General features: G+C 47.5%; 1 protein-coding gene across 3 annotated transcripts in view; it reads left to right on the forward strand.

The window, feature by feature from the left end:
• The window catches only part of PLCB4 (phospholipase C beta 4), a 569,741-nt gene that overhangs the window by 415,888 nt on the left and 132,598 nt on the right, over positions 1–21,255 (forward strand). For all 3 annotated transcript variants that reach the window (XM_089687591.1, XM_089687592.1, XM_089687593.1), the window contains exon 19: positions 13,447–13,537. In XM_089687591.1, coding sequence (XP_089543717.1) covers positions 13,447–13,537 — 91 coding nt within the window. The remainder of the gene's footprint in view (positions 1–13,446; positions 13,538–21,255) is intronic.

Raw genomic sequence — 21,255 nt, forward strand, 5'->3', positions numbered from 1 at the left:
AGCAACTAGCAGAGCACTATATGAGAGCACTATAGTGGAGGGTGAAGCATGGAACAGTGGGGACCGGAGGGAGAGGACTAAGCAGCAGAGGATCAGCAGAGCTGGGGGACCAGAGCAGGAGAAACTGGCAATGTCACACATGGTGTGCAGCGTGGGAGCAATATAGCGGAAGGTGAGCAGGGATCAGAGAGAGAGGAGGATCAGCAATCCAGAGGATAAACAGATCTGGGGGTTACTACTGAGTGGAGAATCAGCAAAGCTTAGGGTACTACTGAGTGAGGGATCAGCAGAGCTGGGGGTACTACTGAGTGAGGGATCAGCAGAGCTGGGGGTACTACTGAGTGAGGAATCAGCAGAGCTGGGGGTACTACTGAGTGAGGGATCAGCAGAGCTGGGGTACTACTGAGTGAGGGATGAACAGAGCTGAGGGTACTACTGAGTGAGGGATCAAAAGAGCTGGAGGTACTACTAAGTGAGGGATCAGTAGAGCTGAGGGTAATAGTGAGTGAGGGATCAGCAGAGCTGAGGGTACTAGTGAATGAGGGACCAGCAGAGCTGAGGGTACTAGTGAGTGAGGGACCAGCAGAGCTGAGGGTGCTAGTGAGCGAGGAATCAGCAGAGCTGAGGGTACCAGTGAGCGAGGAATCAGCAGAGCTGAGGGTACTAGTGAGCGAGGAATCAGCAGAGCTAAGAGTACTAGTGAGTGAGGAATCAGCAGAGCTGAGGGTACTAGTGAGTGAGGGATCAGCAGAACGTGGGGTACTACTAAGTGAGGGACCAGCTGAGCTCAGGGTTACTACTGAGTGAGGGATAAGTAGAGCTGAGGGTACTAATGAGCAAGGGATCAGCAGAGCTGGGGTTACTACTGAGTGAGGGACCAGCAGAGCTGGGGTTACTACTGAGTGAGGGACCAGCAGAGCTGGGGTTACTACTGAGTGAGGGACCAGCAGAGGTGAGGGTTACTACTGTGTGAGGGACCAGCAGAGGTGAGGGTTACTACTGTGTGAGGGATCAGCAGAGGTGAGGGTTACTACTGTGTGAGGGACCAGCAGAGGTGAGGGTTACTACTGTGTGAGGGACCAGCAGAGGTGAGGGTTACTACTGAGTGAGGGATCAGCAGAGGTGAGGGTTACTACTGAGTGAGGGACCAGCAGAACTGGGGTTACTACTGAGTGAGGGACCAGCAGAGCTGGGGTTACTACTGTGTGAGGGACCAGCAGAGCTGGGGTTACTACTGTGTGAGGGACCAGCAGAGGTGAGGGTTACTACTGTGTGAGGGACCAGCAGAGGTGAGGGTTACTACTGTGTGAGGGACCAGCAGAGGTGAGGGTTACTACTGAGTGAGGGATCAGCAGAGGTGAGGGTTACTACTGTGTGAGGGACCAGCAGAGGTGAGGGTTACTACTGTGTGAGGGATCAGCAGATGTGAGGGTTACTACTGTGTGAGGGACCAGCAGAGGTGAGGGTTACTACTGTGTGAGGGATCAGCAGAGGTGAGGGTTACTACTGTGTGAGGGACCAGAAGAGGTGAGGGTTACTACTGTGTGAGGGACCAGCAGAGGTGAGGGTTACTACTGTGTGAGGGACCAGCAGAGGTGAGGGTTACTACTGTGTGAGGGACCAGCAGAGGTGAGGGTTACTACTGTGTGAGGGACCAGCAGAGCTGGGGTTACTACTGTGTGAGGGACCAGCAGAGCTGGGGTTACTACTGTGTGAGGGACCAGCAGAGGTGAGGGTTACTACTGTGTGATGGACCAGCAGAGGTGAGGGTTACTACTGTGTGAGGGACCAGCAGAGGTGAGGGTTACTACTGAGTGAGGGATCAGCAGAGGTGAGGGTTACTACTGTGTGAGGGACCAGCAGAGGTGAGGGTTACTACTGTGTGAGGGACCAGCAGAGGTGAGGGTTACTACTGTGTGAGGGATCAGCAGAGGTGAGGGTTACTACTGTGTGAGGGACCAGCAGAGGTGAGGGTTACTACTGTGTGAGGGATCAGCAGAGGTGAGGGTTACTACTGTGTGAGGGACCAGCAGAGGTGAGGGTTACTACTGTGTGAGGGACCAGCAGAGGTGAGGGTTACTACTGTGTGAGGGACCAGCAGAGGTGAGGGTTACTACTGTGTGAGGGACCAGCAGAGGTGAGGGTTACTACTGTGTGAGGGACCAGCAGAGCTGGGGTTACTACTGTGTGAGGGACCAGCAGAGCTGGGGTTACTACTGTGTGAGGGACCAACAGAGGTGAGGGTTACTACTGAGTGAGGGATCAGCAGAGGTGAGGGTTACTACTGTGTGAGGGACCAGCAGAGGTGAGGGTTACTACTGTGTGAGGGACCAGCAGAGGTGAGGGTTACTACTGAGTGAGGGATCAGCAGAGGTGAGGGTTACTACTGAGTGAGGGATGAGCAGAGGTGAGGGTTACTACTGTGTGAGGGACCAGCAGAGGTGAGGGTTACTACTGTGTGAGGGACCAGCAGAGGTGAGGGTTACTACTGTGTGAGGGACCAGCAGAGGTGAGGGTTACTACTGTGTGAGGGACCAGCAGAGGTGAGGGTTACTACTGTGTGAGGGATCAGCAGAGGTGAGGGTTACTACTGTGTGAGGGACCAGAAGAGGTGAGGGTTACTACTGTGTGAGGGACCAGCAGAGGTGAGGGTTACTACTGTGTGAGGGACCAGCAGAGGTGAGGGTTACTACTGTGTGAGGGACCAGCAGAGGTGAGGGTTACTACTGTGTGAGGGATCAGCAGAGGTGAGGGTTACTACTGTGTGAGGGACCAGCAGAGGTGAGGGTTACTACTGTGTGAGGGACCAGCAGAGGTGAGGGTTACTACTGTGTGAGGGACCAGCAGAGGTGAGGGTTACTACTGTGTGAGGGACCAGCAGAGGTGAGGGTTACTACTGTGTGAGGGACCAGCAGAGCTGGGGTTACTACTGTGTGAGGGACCAGCAGAGCTGGGGTTACTACTGTGTGAGGGACCAGCAGAGGTGAGGGTTACTACTGAGTGAGGGATCAGCAGAGGTGAGGGTTACTACTGTGTGAGGGACCAGCAGAGGTGAGGGTTACTACTGTGTGAGGGACCAGCAGAGCTGGGGTTACTACTGTGTGAGGGACCAGCAGAGGTGAGGGTTACTACTGAGTGAGGGATCAGCAGAGGTGAGGGTTACTACTGTGTGAGGGACCAGCAGAGGTGAGGGTTACTACTGTGTGAGGGATCAGCAGAGGTGAGGGTTACTACTGAGTGAGGGATGAGCAGAGGTGAGGGTTACTACTGTGTGAGGGACCAGCAGAGGTGAGGGTTACTACTGTGTGAGGGACCAGCAGAGGTGAGGGTTACTACTGTGTGAGGGACCAGCAGAGGTGAGGGTTACTACTGTGTGAGGGACCAGCAGAGGTGAGGGTTACTACTGTGTGAGGGACCAGCAGAGGTGAGGGTTACTACTGAGTGAGGGATCAGCAGAGGTGAGGGTTACTACTGAGTGAGGGATCAGCAGAGGTGAGGGTTACTACTGTGTGAGGGACCAGCAGAGGTGAGGGTTTCTACTGTGTGAGGGACCAGCAGAGCTGGGGTTACTACTGTGTGAGGGACCAGCAGAGGTGAGGGTTACTACTGTTTGAGGGACCAGCAGAGGTGAGGGTTACTACTGTGTGAGGGACCAGCAGAGGTGAGGGTTACTACTGAATGAGGGATCAGCAGAGGTGAGGGTTACTACTGTGTGAGGGACCAGCAGAGGTGAGGGTTACTACTGTGTGAGGGACCAGCAGAGGTGAGGGTTACTACTGAGTGAGGGATCAGCAGAGGTGAGGGTTTCTACTGGGTGAGGGACCAGCAGAGGTGAGGGTTACTACTGAGTGAGGGACCAGCAGAGCTGAGGATTACTACTGAGTGTGTGATCTGCAGAATGAGGGCACCAATGAGCTGGAAATCTGCTAAACAGGGGTACTAATGAGCGTAGGATCTGCTGAGTGGGGGTACTACTGAGCTGGGGTTATACTGGGCCACTTTAAAACAAAAAGAAAATCCGCACACACCCAGGGAATGTGCCATGCTTAAAAAAAAAAAGCATCACAGAGGCATCAAAAAAGCGTGTTGAAGCGGTAGGCGCTTTCATGTTTGTTAAAGTCGAAGCAAGTGTGAATGAGCCCTAATGATCATCTGTCCAAGAAGCAATGGTGACTCTCCCCAGCGGGGACACACCCCCAACAAAGACTCCAAGCCTTTCCTACGTCATCCAACATTGGGCTAAGCATCCATCTATACAGAACGCCAAGTACAGCTTCTGGAGGAACCAGCAACATGGCTCTCATAGACGCACTATGGGTGTAGCTATAGAACGTTCGTAGAGATATTCGTCCTGTGAATCTGCCTGTCCGTGTGTCCTGTGCAAAGGGGGGCAAACAGTAGGAATGTTGTTAGGATATTTTTTTTCTGGAGGTCACATGTTCTTCAAAGTGAATCAGGACTTTACCGTGTTATGTCGTGCTGCACCGAAATGAAAATTCAGGATGCAATTGGCCGAAAACCGCAACTGAAACGGACAGTTTTTTCATTTTTTTTTTATAGTTTATAGAATTAACTTGGCTGGCGTTTTTGCATTTTTTTCAATGGGGCACGATTTTGCATTGAAGTTAATGGGATGCGATTTTGCATTGAAGTCACTAGGGGGTGTTTTTGCATTGAAGTTTATGCCACAATTGTGAATTGAAATCTATGGGATGCACTTTTGCATTGAAGTCACTAGGGGGTGTTCTTGCATTGAAGTCTATGGGATGCGATTTTGTATTGAAGTCACTAGAAGGGGGGGGCGTTTTTGCTTTGAAGTCTATGGGACACGATTTTACATTGAAGTCACCGGGGGGGGGGGGGGTTGCATTGAAGTCTATGGGACTCAATTTTACATTGAAGTCACTAGGGGGTGTTTTTGCTTTGAAGTCTATGGGACATGAGTTTGCATTGAAGTCACTAGGGAGGGAGTTTTTGCATTGAAGTCTATGGTACGCAATTTTGCTTTGAAGTTACTAGGGGACGTTTTTGCATTGAAGTTTATGGGACTCGATTTTGCATTGAAGTCACTGGGGGGGGGGGGTGAGGCGTGTTTGCTTTAAAGTCTATGAGACGCAATTTTGCATTGAAGTCAATAGGGGGCATTTTTGCAGTGAAGTCTATGGGATGCAGTTTTGCATGGAAGTCACTGGGGGGCATTCTTGCATTGAAGTCTATGAGACACAATTTTGCAATGAAGTCCCTAGGGGGAGCTTTTGCATTGAAGTCTATGGGACATGATTTTGCATTGAAGTTCATGGGGGGTGGCGTTTTTGCATTGAAGTCTATGAGATGCAATTTTGCATTGAACTCACTAGTGGGTGTTTTTGCATTGAAGTTTATGCCACAATTGTGCATTGAAGTCTATGGGATGCACTTTTGCATTGAAGTCACTAGGGGGTGTTTTTGCATTGAAGTCTACGGGACACGACTTTGCTTTAAAAGAGAAGTGTGGGGGGGGGGTTTGGCAAATCATACTTACCTAGGTCAATGCTGTCCCCTGTCGGCTCTAAGGGTAAGAACTCAGCGATCACATGACCGCTGATGGCTGCTTTCTCACAGCCGCTCTGAGCAGAGTCAATCACCGCTATCCGCTCTGCCCCTCACACTCAATAGAGCGCTAGGCTCTGGAGGGCAGGGAGCAGCTGGCTCAGGCTCTCAGCAGTTCTCTGATTCCTCCAGATTCCTGGGTGGATCCCGACTTTAAAGTCAGGATCTCTCCCCAGCCTGGACCGGCTGAGTGACGTCATCCGACAGCAGGCTTCAGCCGAAAACTGAACCAACAGAACAAACTGCACTCCTGTGAGCCAAAGAGCTTTTGGCTGTACTTCTTTAAAGTCTATGGGATGCCACTTTGCATTAAAATCACTAGGCAGCGTTTTTGCATTGAAGTCTATGGGACACAGCATGCCATTATCAGCACCATTTTTTTGCTATTGGTAAAATGTCGATAACCCTATTTTCGGCCAATAATTTTCAGCGGCCAATATATCTGTGGATCCCTAGTATTACGGTCACTAGATGGCGCTGAGGATTTCCTATGATCACCAGCTCCATCTAGTGGCCACAACATAGTATTTTCCTGATTCACTCTATGCTGTATGAATGAATAATATTTGTCAGTTTTGCTCAGAAGAAATGGATATTCAGTTTCACAGGTCAAATAGCTCTGTAGATTTTTTATAATTTTTTTTTTAAAAAAAAGTATTTTCTGATCAAACAGATTGATAATAAACCCCAGTTTGCATTGACGATTGTTGGCGACTTGCATCATGTGACTCGCATAGCCTTGATAATTTCGGCAACTGAGCACTGCACTTTAAGTTGAGGTTTGCTGTCGGCAGTGCATACCTCCCAACATTCCTGAATGGGGTAAAACCAGATACAAGACATGTCTGCATGGACCCCAGAGCCGGTTCTGGATCTCTTTGGACCTGTTGGGGAGTATGCCTGTGGAATGACATCACTTGCTTTCTTCCATTCTGTAACTGTGTGATCTGTGTTCTGTCTTTGTGCCTGTTATTTACCCCAGGACTATAAGATCGGTCTTACTAAGAGGAGTAAAAAAAAAAACAAAAACAAAAAAAAAATCCACCCAGCACCAGGTAGCATGCCCTGACCTTGTAAGCCCAAAAGGGACGTATTTATTTCCCACCAAAAACATTAAATTATGCAGACCTTAAACTCCATAGATAGTTTTGCGCTTTTTTGCGCACACACACGTTTAAAAAAAATCGTTTTAGGTCTGAAGATTCCCTAAAACCCCTAAAAGTCTGTTTTCTGACAGCAGAGACCCTGGAGAATAAAACGGTGGTTGTTCACACTTTCTGTTTTGCATGATATTAAAGCCAAAGTTTATCACGCACCAAGTTTCCTAAAAGAAAAAAAAATCTAATAAAGTTCATTTTAGGGCACAAAAAGGCAATATATTACCTTTTTTTTTTTTGGGGGGGGGGGGGTAAAATACAAAAGACGAGGGTTTTTTTGAGTAAATAGATACCCAACATGTCAAGCCTTAATATTGTGTGTGCCGGGAAACGGCGACAAACGTCAGTACCCCAGATTTTCTATTGGTGACACTTTAAAAGCTCCTACAGGCCACCAGTTTAGAGTGATCTGTGAATAATGGCCCAGAATTACCCCAGGTTCACACCTATGCGTTGTTTACAGCATTTTTTGGAAAGGGTTACTAGTGAGTAAAGGATCGGTAGAGCTGAGGGTACTAGTGAGGGGTGAGGGATCAGCAGAGTTGGAGGTACTACTGAGCAAGCGATCAGAGTTGGAGGTACTACTGACTGAGGGACCAGCCGAGCTGGGGATTACAACTGAATGAAGGATCAGCAGAGCTGGGGGTTACTAATGAGTGAGGGATCAGCAGAGCTGGGGGTTACTACTGAGTGAGGGATCAGCAGCGCTGGGGGTTACTACTGAGTGAGGGATCAGCAGAGCTGGGGGTTACTACTGAGTGAGGGATCAGCAGAGCTGGGGTTACTACCGAGTGAGGGACCAGCAGAGCTGTGGGTTACTACTGAGTGAGGGATCAGCAGAGCTGGGGGTTACTACTGAGTGAGGGATCAGCAGAGCTGGGGGTTACTACTGAGTGAGGAATCAGCAGAGCTGGGTTTACTACTGAGTGAGGGACCAGCCGAGCTGGGGGCTACTACTGCATGAGGGACCAGCCGAGCTGGGGGCTACTACTGAGTGGGGGGGGGGGGTAATATACAAAAGACAAGGTTTTTCTCGAGTAAATAGATACCCAACATGTCAAGCCTTAATATTGTGTGCACCCGGTAAACGGCGACAAACTTCAGTACCCCAGATTTTCTATTGGCGACACTTTAAAAGCCCCTACAGGCCACCAGTTTAGAGTGATCTGTGAATAATGGGCCCAGAATTACCCCAGGTTCACACCTATGCGTTGTTTGCAGCGTTTTGCAGAAACGCAGTACTGTCCATTTAACATAATTTCCTATGGGACAGGTTCACATCTCCGCGTTTTCACCCGCTGCTTTTTTTGGAAAGGGTCAGGGACTTTTTTGAACGCAAAAAGTTGCGTTTTTGATTCTATAGGCCTCAATGCAGATGCTGCAGAAAAGCATGTATTGCATTTTTGCCGCGTTTTTTAAAACTGCCTAGCAACAAGAAAATGCAGAAACGGCTCAAACGCGACCGGCATAGGTGTGAATCTAGCCTTGTTGGGGGGTGCAGCAATATGCAAATTGTGTAGCGCGAATTGTGTAGCGCAATTGATATTTTTGTAAGCAAGCACCCCCAACATGTGCGTTTTTTATTCTATAGGTGTGGGGCTTAAACTTTTTGGGGAATTTAAGAGTTTGGATACAACTTGATTTTTTTAAACATTTTTTTTTCACTAATCGTTATTTTTTGTCACTTGTTAGACCAAAAGTAACCTATGTGATATAATTTTGTCCTGACAGGTTCTCTTTAATGAAACATTGGGGTCTTTGATGTATTACCTACCATCCATTGAAGCTAATGGAGCACAGATCTGACTCCCTTAGCTTCTTCCCCATCCAGAGCAAGTGACAGTCAAATCCGGAAGTGATGTAATACACGTTGCTTGTGGGTTCGTACTAGTTAGTGGAGATCAGCGAATGGAAGTTTGCAGGTTTCCCTCCCCTCTATCCAATGGCACCATGCTGGTCCTGGGATGCTGGTCCTGGGCGCAGGTGGGAGGGCGGAGCCCAGGAAACATGGCAGGGGGACACACTTAAGGGGTTGTACACTGAGTGAGGGATCAGTAGAGCTGAGGATACTAGTGAGTGAGGGATCAGCCAAGCTGGGGGTACTACTGAGTGAAGGACCAGCTGAGCTGGGGGTTACTACTGTGTGAGGGATCAGCAGAGCTGGGGGTTACTACTGAGTGAGGGATCAGCAGAGCTGGGGGTTACTACTGAGTGAGGGATCAGCAGAGCAGGGGTTACTACTGAGTGAGGGACCAGCCGAGCTGGGGGTTACTACTGAGTGAAGGATCGGTAGAGCTGAGGGTACTAGTGAGTGAGGGGTGAGGGATCAGCAGAGTTGGAGGTCCTACTGAGTGAGCGATCAGAGATGGAGGTACTACTGAGTGAGGGACAAGCCGAGATGGGGGTTATAACTGAGTGAGGGATCAGTAGAGCTGAGGGTACTAGTGAGTGAAAACCAGCCGAGCTGGGGATTACTAATTAGTGAGGGATCAGCAGAGCTGGGGTTACTACTGCGTGAGGGACCAGCGGAGCTGGGAGCTACTACTGCGTGAGGGACCAGCTGAGCTGGGGGCTACTACTGCTTGATGGACTAGCCGAGCTGTGGGCTACTACTGAGTGAGGGACCAGCCGAGCTGGGGGCTACTACTAAGTGAGGGACCACCCAAGCTGAGGGTACTAGTGAGCGAGGGATCAGCAAAGTTTGAAGTACTACTGAGTGAGGGACTAGCCGAGCTGGGGGTTACTACTGAGTGAGGGATCAGTAGAGCTGAGGGTTACTACTGAGTGAGGAATCAGTAGAACTGAGTGTACTAGTGAGTGAGGGATCAGTAGACCTGAGGGTACTAGTGAGTGAGGGATCAGCATAGCTGGGGTTACTACTGAGTGACGGATCAGTAGAGCTGAGGGTACTACTGAGTGAGGGATCAGTAGAGCTGAGGGTACTACTGAGTGAGGGATCAGCATAGCTGGGGTTACTACTGAGTGAGGGATCAGTAGAGCTGAGGGTACTACTGAGTGAGGGATCAGTAGAGCTGAGGGTACTACTGAGTGAGGGATCAGTAGAGCTGAGGGTAGTGAGTGAGGGATCATCAGAGCTGGGGGTTACTACTGAGTGAGGGACCAGCCGACAGTGGGTTTGTCAGGTTTACCCCCCGCTGCTGCCAGCATGTGATGCATGTGAATGGCATCGAAAAGTTTAAAGCTGAACTCTGGGATAAGCAAACATTCCTCAATCCATTCCTCCTGGGTATTCCTCCTTGAATCTCGGTCTGCTTTGTGTATTTCTTCCAGATCCGTGCAGTAATCCAGTGTGAGACTTCCTGTAAAGATCGCTCACTGCTGCCCTCTCTTCTTCCAGTGTGACTGGTCTGGTCTCCGCCCCCTATACTTCTCTGTAGTGGGTGGAGCCTGCTGGGTCCCTCTCTGTAGAGGCTCTGTGCAGCACAGTGATGAGGTTACAAGGTGATATCTGGCTTTGCAAAGAGATTTGGTGCAGGCAAAGTGGAATTATATCCTTTTTGGCTATTGAGAAATTCATTTAAATGAAAGTTTTTTTGTTTGTTTTTTTGTGTGCCCGGAGTTCAGCTTTAAAGATTGAAAAACAGAATTTGAAATTAGAGCGCAGATACGACCCCCATAAAAAATAACGCATGAGATGTCAGAGACGCGGGTTTGTGGCCAATCCAGGGACTGACATCTGACAAGGGTTAGGACCGCTTTATACTTCAGAATTAAATGCTGCAAAAGCCTGTTTTGCATCATTCCAGCATCATTCCACCCCAAACAATAACTACTCTGTATTGCAGCTTAACTGTCCTTAGAAAACTAATGCAGCCGCCACATACAGTGGGTGTAGAACAGAGTCGCCGACCCTTTAAAACAATCTAATTTTGTTGCTTTGCAGCCTGAAATGAAGACACGCGTTTTATATATATATATATATATATACACATACATATACACACATACATATACACACACACTGCTGCATGTTGAAATGTGTTTTTTATATAATACAAAATATATAAAAACTATTTTTAAAAATATATAGTTTTATAAATTTATTCTTCAGATTTTTTTTAACGTATAAAAAAGTAATTTTAATATATATTTTTACATATAAATGCATTCCAAAAATGTAGATTAAATGTATTTTTAAAGTCATACAGTATATGTGAAAATTTATATTTAAAAATATATTATTCAGATATTTCATTTTTCATATATTTTTTAATAAAAACGCATTTCAACATACTATATATATATATATATATATATATATATATATATATATATATATATATACACATACATACACATACATACACATATATACACATACTGCATGTTGAAATGTGTTTTTTATATATTGCAAAATATATGAAAAATATTTTTAACATTAAAATTTTTTTTAAATATGTCCTCCAGTTTTTTTTTTAACATATAAAAAAGTCATTTTAACAAATATTTACATATAAATGCATTCCAAAAATGTAGATTAAATATATTTGTAAAGACATACAGTATATTTGAAAATGTATTTTTAAAAATATTTTTCATATATTTAATTTTTCAGATTTTTTTTTAATAAAAACGCATTTCAACATACAGTGTATATAAATATATATATATATATTTTTTTTTTTTCTCTCTCTAATATATACATATATATATCTATCTCTCTCTCTCTCTCTCTCTCTCTCTATATATATATATATATATATATATATATATATATATAAAATTGTCTTCTCTCTCTCTCTCTAATATATACCATATTTTTCACTCCATAAGACGCACCTAGGTTTTAGAGGGGAAAAACAAGAAAAAAAAATATTCTGAACCAATGGACTGCAGACACAGTACAGGGGATGACCAGAGACTGCGGACACAGTGCAGGGGATGACCAGAGACTGCGGACACAGTGCAGGGGATGACCAGGGACTGCGGACACAGTGCAGGGGATGACCAGGGACTGCGGACACAGTACAGGAGATGACCAGAGACTGCGGACACAGTACAGGGGATGACCAGAGACTGCGGACACAATACAGGAGATGACCAGAGACTGCAGACAGTGCAGGGGATGACCAGAGACTGCAGACAGTGCAGGGGATGACCAGAGACTGCAGACAGTGCAGGGGATGACCAGAGACTGCAGACAGTGCAGGGGATGACCAGGGACTGCAGACACAGTGCAGGGGATGACCAGAGACTGCTGACAGTGCAGGGAATGACCAGAGACTGCTGACCTTTGGGGAAGAAGGGGGAGCGGGTACCTGAATTTGACAGGTACCCGCTCCAACTTCCGCAGAGTTGTCCTTCCTGCCTTCTTCCCGGGCCGGCTTCTGTGACAGCCGGTTGCCCACTGCGCATGCGCGAGAAGCGCTGCGCTTTGTGAATGGCCCAGCGCCTTCTGGGACCTGTCATGTGTCCCAGAAGACACCGGATCATTCACAAAGTGCAGCACATGCGCAGTGGGCACCCGGTTGTCACAGAAGCCAGCGCGGGAAGACTGTACAGCGCTGGAGCAAGGAACAGGTAAGGTCCTGCAGGAGAGAAGAGCTGAGCGGCCGGCCCGGTATTCTGACATGGTGGCATCAGAAATACCGGACCGGCCGCTTTATATTCGCTCCATAAGACGCACTGACATTTTCCCCCCTTTTTTGGGGGGGAAAAAGTGCATCTTATGGAGCGAAAAATACGGTATATAGTATGTTGAAATGCGTTTTTATTACAGAATATATGAAAATTGAAATATATGAAAAATATTTGTAAAATTAATTTTCAAATATGCTGTATGTCTTTTAAAAATACATTTAATCTACATTTTTGGAATGCATTCAGATGTATGTATGTATACATATATATATATTTCTATCTATCTATACATATATATATATTTATTTTATATATTTGGAAATATATTAAATACGGCCAACATTGTATATTTCAAATATATGTCAATATATTTGGGAAGAATATTTTAAAAATAGATTTAAAATATATATTTCTTCCATGTGGGTAGCGCTCTTCTGTAAATTACCAAATGCCTTGCCCCTCCCCACCCCCCCATGTAATGGAGATGAAGAGATACGGTCATGTTTGTAATCTCTTTCAGTAAAGCAGCTTAGGGTGACAACCAGGGACGGACTGACAACTCATGGGGCCCCCAGGCAATAGGGGATCATGGGGCCCCTGTGTCCTTGCCCAAACTCAAAAAAGCCTATGAAAGGTACCAGGGGCATCTCATGGGGCCCCCTACTGACCCCGGGTCCTCGGGCAGTGCCCGAGTTTCCAAATGGTCAGTCTGCCCCTGGTGACAACCATGGGTTCCTCCAGAGATACAACGTAGGAGTGAGTGTAGCCAGGAACAGGATCACCAGGTGAAAAATAAAGCAGAAGAAGCTCGAAAAGAGAAAACTATAACAGTCACCACAGCAATGACTAATAATCGGCAATATGTGACAGTTTTGGTTTGGGGTGTAGATACACATCAATGGACATCTAGAGTAGAAGGTGGTGAGATCTTAGATTGGCCGTAGCTGCAGGAGACCCAGCTGCCCCGTTCTTCAGGAGAAGGTCATGTAGACCGTTTGCTATTCTCATAAAAAAATTAAAAATAAAAATAATAGATACAAACAGGTAAGTTGTATGAAATAATAATTACGTTTTCTTATATCCTCTTCCTGTGTTTCAGCTGGAGTGTGGAAGATCTTTACCATCCCCCAACGACCTAAAGAGAAAGATCCTCATTAAAAACAAGCGCTTAAAATCTGAAGCCGAGAAAAGTATGTATTGTCCTTCCTGCTGCGTCCAAACCTGAAATAAAAACCTTCCGGAGATACTTTAGGCCCGGAAAGAGTTGGTGAAAAATGTCCGTTGCGCCTTTGTACCCCCCCCCCCCCATGACCAGCAGACATGTGCAGAGCAAAATAATTCATATTGTATTGTCCTTCGTTATTTAACCCCTTGCCTGCCGGGCACTTCTACCCCCTTCCTGTCCCCCGGGCACTTCTACCCCCTTCCTGCCTACCGGGCACTTCTACCCCCTTCCTGTCCCCCGGGCACTTCTACCCCCTTCCTGCCTACCGGGCACTTCTACCCCCTTCCTGCCTACAGGACACTTCTACCCCCTTCCTGTCCCCCGGGCACTTCTACCCCCTTCCTGTCCCCCGGGCACTTCTACCCCCTTCCTGCCTGCCGGGCACTTCTACCCCCTTCCTGTCCCCCAGGCACTTCTACCCCCTTCCTGCCTACAGAGCACTTCTACCCCCTTCCTGCCTACCGGACACTTCTACCCCCTTCCTGCCTACAGGACACTTCTACCCCCTTCCTGTCTACAGGACACTTCTACCCCCTCCCTGCCTACCGGGCACTTCTACCCCCTTCCTGCCTACCGGGCACTTCTACCCCCTTCCTGCCTACCGGGCACTTCTACCCCCTTCCTGCCTACCGGGCACTTCTACCCCCTTCCTGCCCACCGGACACTTCTACCCCCTTCCTGCCTACCGGACACTTCTACCCCCTTCCTGCCTACAGGACACTTCTACCCCCTTCCTGCCCACCGGACACTTCTACCCCCTTCCTGCCTACCAGGCACTTCTACCCCCTTCCTGCCTACCGGGCACTTCTACCCCCTTCCTGCCTACAGGACACTTCTACCCCCTTCCTGCCTACCGGGCACTTCTACCCCCTTCCTGCCTACAGGGCACTTCTACCCCCTTCCTGCCTACCGGGCACTTCTACCCCCTTCCTGCCTACCGGACACTTCTACCCCCTTCCTGTCTACAGGACACTTCTACCCCCTCCCTGCCTACCGGGCACTTCTACCCCCTTCCTGCCTACCGGGCACTTCTACCCCCTTCCTGCCCACCGGACACTTCTACCCCCTTCCTGCCCACCGGACACTTCTACCCCCTTCCTGCCCACCGGACACTTCTACCCCCTTCCTGCCTACAGGACATTTCTACCCCCTTCCTGCCTACGGAGCACTTCTACCCCCTTCCTGCCTACAGGGCACTTCTACCCCCTTCCTGCCAAGGCCAATATTCAGCTTTCAGCGCTGTCACACTTTGAATGACAATTGCGCGGTCATGCAACATTGTACCCATATGAAATTTTTATCATTTTTTTGAGACAGATAGAGCTTTCTTTTGGTGGTATTTAATCACCACTGGGATTTTTATTTTTTCTTATACAAACCAAAAACCACTAAACATTTTAAAAAAAAATGTTTTTTCTTAGTTTTTGTTATACAATTTTGTAAATAAGTGATTTTTCTCCTTCACTGATGTGCGCTAATGAGGCTGCAGTGATGGGCACTGATAGGCTGCACTGATGGACACTGATAGGTGGCACTGATGAGGAGGCACTGATAGGTGGCACTGATGAGCATTGACAGGCATTACTGATGGGCACTGATAGGCAGCACTAATGGGCACTGCAATGCAGCACTCATATATGGCACTGATAGGCGGCACTGACTGGCACTGTTAGGCAGCACTGACGGGCACTGATAGGCAGCACTGATGCGTACTGATAGGCGACACTGACTGGCACTGATAGGTGGCACTGATTGGCAGCACTGATAGGTGGCACTGATTGGCATTGATAGGTGGAACTGACTGGCACTGATGGGTGACATTGAAAGGCAGCTCAGATGGGCACTGATATGTGGCATTGATGTGCACTGGTATGCACTGATATGTGGCACTGATGGGCACTGGCACGTGGCACTGATGGGCACAGGCATGTGGCACTGATGAGCACTGACAGGTGGCACTTCTGGGGCCACACTGATCATCAGGGCACACTGATCATCAGTGCCCTGATGATCAGTGTACATGTCCTCTCCACGGAAAGCTGATTACTGGCTCTCCTCTCCTCTGTCAGCGTGACAGCTCGAGAGGAGAGAAATGCCGATAACCGGCATTTCCGTGTTTACATGCGATCGCCTGTGATTGGATACATTTTAGTTTATTCTAGAACCCAGAACACAATTCTCCTGTTTTCAATACACTATACAATCTGCTTAATGCAGGCCATAGACGGTTCGTTTATCGGCCGATTTTTCGTCGAAAAACGAAACATCGTAAACCGATGTTCATAAGTGATAATATAAATGATACCGTGAAAAAATAAAAATGAATATAAATAAAATTTACTTCAAACCAGTGCCACATATAGTGCTATTTTAAATATAATACTAATCCAATATTTTAAATAATTTATAAATAGTCCTCTTTGTGCTTTTATAATATTTTCAGTGACAAGTGAGGTGTTATTTTGTGCCACACTCCCCGTGCTCTGTAGATAGATGTGCGCTCACCTCCTTGATTAGCCAGACTAAGTGGCTAAAAACACTTTTTGTCCTATCAGGACAAGGTGGAAAAATCTTCACACTCTATACGTATTTCCTTCCATGCTGGGGATTGCCTTATTTCTGCCACCAGAGGGCTCCCTTATTCCTCCTTCCACACTTTTAGCCTCAATGGATGGTTAGAGATGGTTTAGGTGGTATTTCCTCCTCCCAGTAAACCATGTAAAACAGAGCCACAAATAGTGCCTTATCCTTTGTGAGATTCAATCTTTATTATGTAATTGAAATCGCCACTCACATTTTGCAGTATTCAGCCAAGTTGTATTCAGCAGATACGTGCCCAGATCCTGTCCTTGTAAATGCCGCTCGTTCACTGCGGCGTCGTGACGTCAGAGCCCCTCCCCTGACGTCAGAGCCCCTCCCCTGACGTCACGACGCCGCGGTGAACGAGCGGCATTTACAAGGACAGGATCTGGGCACGTATCTGCTGAATACAACTTGGCTGAATACTGCAAAATGTGAGTGCCGATTTCAATTACATAATAAAGATTGAATCTCACAAAGGATAAGGCACTATTTGTGGCTCTGTTTTACATGGTTTACTGGGAGGAGGAAATACCACCTAAACCATCTCTAACCATCCATTGAGGCTAAAAGTGTGGAAGGAGGAATAAGGGAGCCCTCTGGTGGCAGAAATAAGGCAATCCCCAGCATGGAAGGAAATACGTATAGAGTGTGAAGATTTTTCCACCTTGTCCTGATAGGACAAAAAGTGTTTTTAGCCACTTAGTCTGGCTAATCAAGGAGGTGAGCGCACATCTATCTACAGAGCACGGGGAGTGTGGCACAAAATAACACCTCACTTGTCACTGAAAATATTATAAAAGCACAAAGAGGACTATTTATAAATTATTTAAAATATTGGATTAGTATTATATTTAAAATAGCACTATATGTGGCACTGGTTTGAAGTAAATTTTATTTATATTCATTTTTATTTTTTCACGGTATCATTTATATTATCACTTATGAGTTTATATGTATATTGCGGAGCGCAGCACGTATATATATATTTGTAAAAATATATATAATTCTTTTATATAGTGTATGATTTGCACAGATTATGAGTATTGTGTAGGGTGTTGAAGCACCATAATTTGATATATTTTTTAAAGATTATTCATTTCACAAGGGGAATATCACATTTTTGGCTCACGAGTATCATTTATTGTATTCGTAAACCGATGTTGCCACCAATGATTTCGAAAATCAGTCGTTTTTCATGAATTTTCCAGCATGACCGATAAACGAAATGAGGAGGAACCATGAAAATCGGCCGATGCCACTGCCCCACTAACAGTGCAAAAATCGTCCGTTTATTCTTTCGGACGGAAAATCGACCGATAAACGAACCATCTATAGCCTGCATTAGATCTCCCATCAACTATGTAGTGCAAGGGCCTGCCTGATTGGATGCAGAGTGATTGGGTAGATAGGTGGGTCCTCCTATTCCAGGGGTAGGCAACCTTAACCACTTTACAACGGCGGTATACCCGAATGACGGCTACAGCGTCATATGACGTCCTCCCATAACGCACCCTCAGTGGCGCGCTCCTGCCACTGTCCTACAGACACAGCTGAAGGTAAAAGGCCAATCAAAGCGGCCTTTTACCACATGATCAGCTGTGTCCAATGACACGCTGATCACTGGGTAAATACAGTTGCCGGTTATCGGCTGCACTTTCCTCGCACTGTCACAGCTTGTGGAAAGCACTGCCTATAAAGAGCAAGTGTCACAGAAGGCATCTGCACTGATTACCAGTGCAACCCCAAAAGTAACCAGCAGTGCCGCCAATCAGTGTCACCCATCAGTACCGCCAATCAGTGTTGCCATTCAGTGCCCTTCATTGCTGCCTATCAGTGCCCATCAGTGCTGCCTATCAGTGCCACCTTATCAGTGCTGCCTATCAGTGCCACATCATCAGTGCACATCAGTACTGCTTAGCAGTGCTGCCTATCAGTGCCACCTCATCAGTGCCCATCAGTGCTGCCTATCAGTGCCACCTCATCAGTGCCCATCAGTGCTGCCTATCAGTGCCCATCAGTGCTGCCTATCAGTGCCACCTCATCAGTGCCCATCAGTGCTGCCTATCAGTGCCACCTCATCAGTGCACATCAGTGCTGCCTATCAGTGCCACCTCATCAGTGCTGCCTATCAGTGCCCATTAGTGCTGTCTATCAATGTCACCTCATCAGTGCACATCAGTACTGCCTATCAGTGCCACCTTATCAGTGCCCATCAGTGCTGCCTATCAGTGCCCATTAGTGCTGCCTATCAGTGCCACCTTATCAGTGCCCATCAGTGCTGCCTATCAGTGCCCATCAGTGCTACCTTTCAGTGCAGCCTCATCAACGAGGAGAAAAATTACCTTTTTTAAAAAAAAAATTAATAGAAACAACCTTTTTTTCCCCAATTTTTGCTCATTTTTGTTTATAGTGAAAAAAATTAAACCCCCACCGGCGATTAAATACCACCAAAAGAAAGCTCTATTTGTGGGAAAAAATAATTAAAATTTCATATGGGTACAGTGTTGCATGACCGCGTAATTGTCACTCAAAGTGCGCCAGCGCTGAAAGCTGAAGATTGGCCTGGACAGGAAGGGGGTGGGAGTGCCCGGTAGGCGAGGGGTTAAAGAGGTGGAGACCTACCTGAACAACATGGGAGAAGTCAGAGATCACTGGGCTCACCGGGTTCTCCTCCTCACACCTGATGTAACCTCTAATTGCCGTACTGCCATGTCACAAATGCACAGCAATCATGGGTTCAAATCAGGTGGTCAGGAGCAGGGGCGGACTGACCATTTGGAAACTCGGGCACCGCCCGAGGGCCCGGGGTCAGTAGGGGGCCACATGAGATTCCCCTGGTACCTTTCATGGACTTTTTTGGGTGTGATTTGAGTTTGGGCAAGGACAAAGGGACCCCATGATTTCCTATTGCCCGGGGGCCCCGTGAGTTGTCAGGCCGCCCCTGGTCAGGAGGCAACATATCGCCTCCTGACCACCTGTTAAACGCACTCGGATCGCTTTTCAGAGGAACTGCAGTGCCTGCTTTACTTGTGAATGAGCCCTCAGTGGCACCGTTAGGGCTCATTCACACATACATTGGGGGGCGGTAATAAAAGTCTGCAGAATGCTAGCCAGGATAAGAGGTGGAGTGCAGTTGGTATCAGTCCACATGGGACAGGAGGCGGCACTACAGAGGAGGCATTGGATTATGCGGCTCCTGCTCCCTCTGCATAGCACTCTGTATGATGCTCTGGGGTGGCGGGTCAGCAAGCCCAGACCACGATCTACCAGCCACCCGGCTGAGGTCTACTGGTTGCTGACCCCCGTCCTATTCCATAGTTCTGGAAAATGTAAAGGAAATTGTACAATCAGATTGCATAGTGTATGTGAACTTTACAGAACCCAATTCTCCTGTTTTCAGTGCTAGAGCTCTGTCCACAAAGGCTGATATCTGTTCACTCAGCACATTCTGCCGAATGAACGATCTATGCAAGATGAAAGTTAAAGTGTTACTGAACCCAACAGTAAGATCAGTCTGTATATGGCAGAAATGGTGAAATTTTGGCAGTGATATTGAAAATATGCCAAAAGCGGTCTTTTATTTAAAGTCTTACTAGACCCCCCACAGTACAATCAGTCTGTAGATGCAGTAAAGCATGCTTGATATACTCACTGTGGAACCTAAGGGGTTAATCCTCTGCATTGTGTAAAAAGGATGTTTGATCCTGTCTTCTCTGCTCCTCCTCTTGTTCAAATGTTCACTTCTTATCTCCTGATAAGACAGTCTGAACCGTAGCCATTCTGCACATGCTAAGTTTAGTGTGTATTGCTAGAGAGGTTTTTTTTTTTCTTGGGAGGGTGCATGTGATCAGCACTGTCCAGACAGAGGGTCAGGGGTTCTGCATCCTCCTAGGAAAGAAAACTCCTCCTACAAGTTGTAACCAGTGCTCTGCTCACACTGATAGAAGTCACAAGACTGCTATATACTGATGAGAAAAGGTATTTAGCAGTTTATATTTACTAAAATAATTGCACTTCCATGTTGTGTGTACTGTGGGAGAGCAGATATAGTGAATGCAGGGTCCGGGGAGACCGGATATAGTGAATGCAGGGTCCGGGGAGAGCGGATATAGTGAATGCAGGGTCCGGGGAGACCAGATATAGTGAATGTAGGGTCCGGGGAGACCAGATATAGTGAATGCAGGGTCCTGGGAGACCGGATATAGTGAATGCAGGGTCTGGGGAGACCGGATATAGTGAATGCAGGGTCCGGGGAGAGCAGATATAGTGAATGTAGGGTCCGGGGAGAGCGGATATAGTGAATGCAGGGTCCTGGGAGACCGGATATAGTGAATGCAGGGTCCAGGGAGACCTGATATAGTGAATGTAGGGTCCGGGGAGAGCGGATATAGTGAATGCAGGGTCCGGGGAGACCATATATAGTGAATGCAGGGTCCGAGGAGAACGGATATAGTGAATGCAGGGTCCGGGGAGACCGGATATAGTGAATGCAGGGTCCGGGGAGACCGGATATAGTAAATGCAGGGTCCGGGGAGACCGGATATAGTGAATACAGGGTCTGGGGAGACCGGATATAGTGAATGCAGGGTCCGGGGAGAACGGATATAGTGAATGCAGGGTCCGGGGAGAGCAGATAGATATAGTGAATGCAGGGTCTGGGGAGACCGGATATAGTGAATGCAGGGTCCGGGGAGACCAGATATAGTGAATGCAGGGTTCGGGGAGAGCAAATATAGTGAATGCAGGGTCCTGGGAGACCGGATATAGTGAATGCAGGGTCTGGGGAGACCGGATATAGTGAATGCAGGGTCCGGGGAGAGCAGATATAGTGAATGCAGGGTCCGGGGAGAGCGGATATAGTGAATGCAGGGTCCTGGGAGACCAGATATAGTGAATGCAGGGTTCGGGGAGAGCGGATATAGTGAATGCAGGGTCCGGGGAGACCGGATATAGTGAATGCAGGGTCCAGGGAGACCGGATATAGTGAATGCAGGGTCCGGGGAGAGCGGATATAGTGAATGCGGGGTCCGGGGAGAGCGGATATAGTGAATGCGGGGTCCGGGGAGACCGGATATAGTGAATGCGGGGTCCGGGGAGACC

The sequence above is a fragment of the Staurois parvus genome, unplaced genomic scaffold (genome assembly GCF_062004578.1).
Source record: "Staurois parvus isolate SC_StPar_1 unplaced genomic scaffold, SC_StPar_1.0 ptg000431l, whole genome shotgun sequence".
NCBI lineage: Eukaryota > Metazoa > Chordata > Amphibia > Anura > Ranidae > Staurois > Staurois parvus.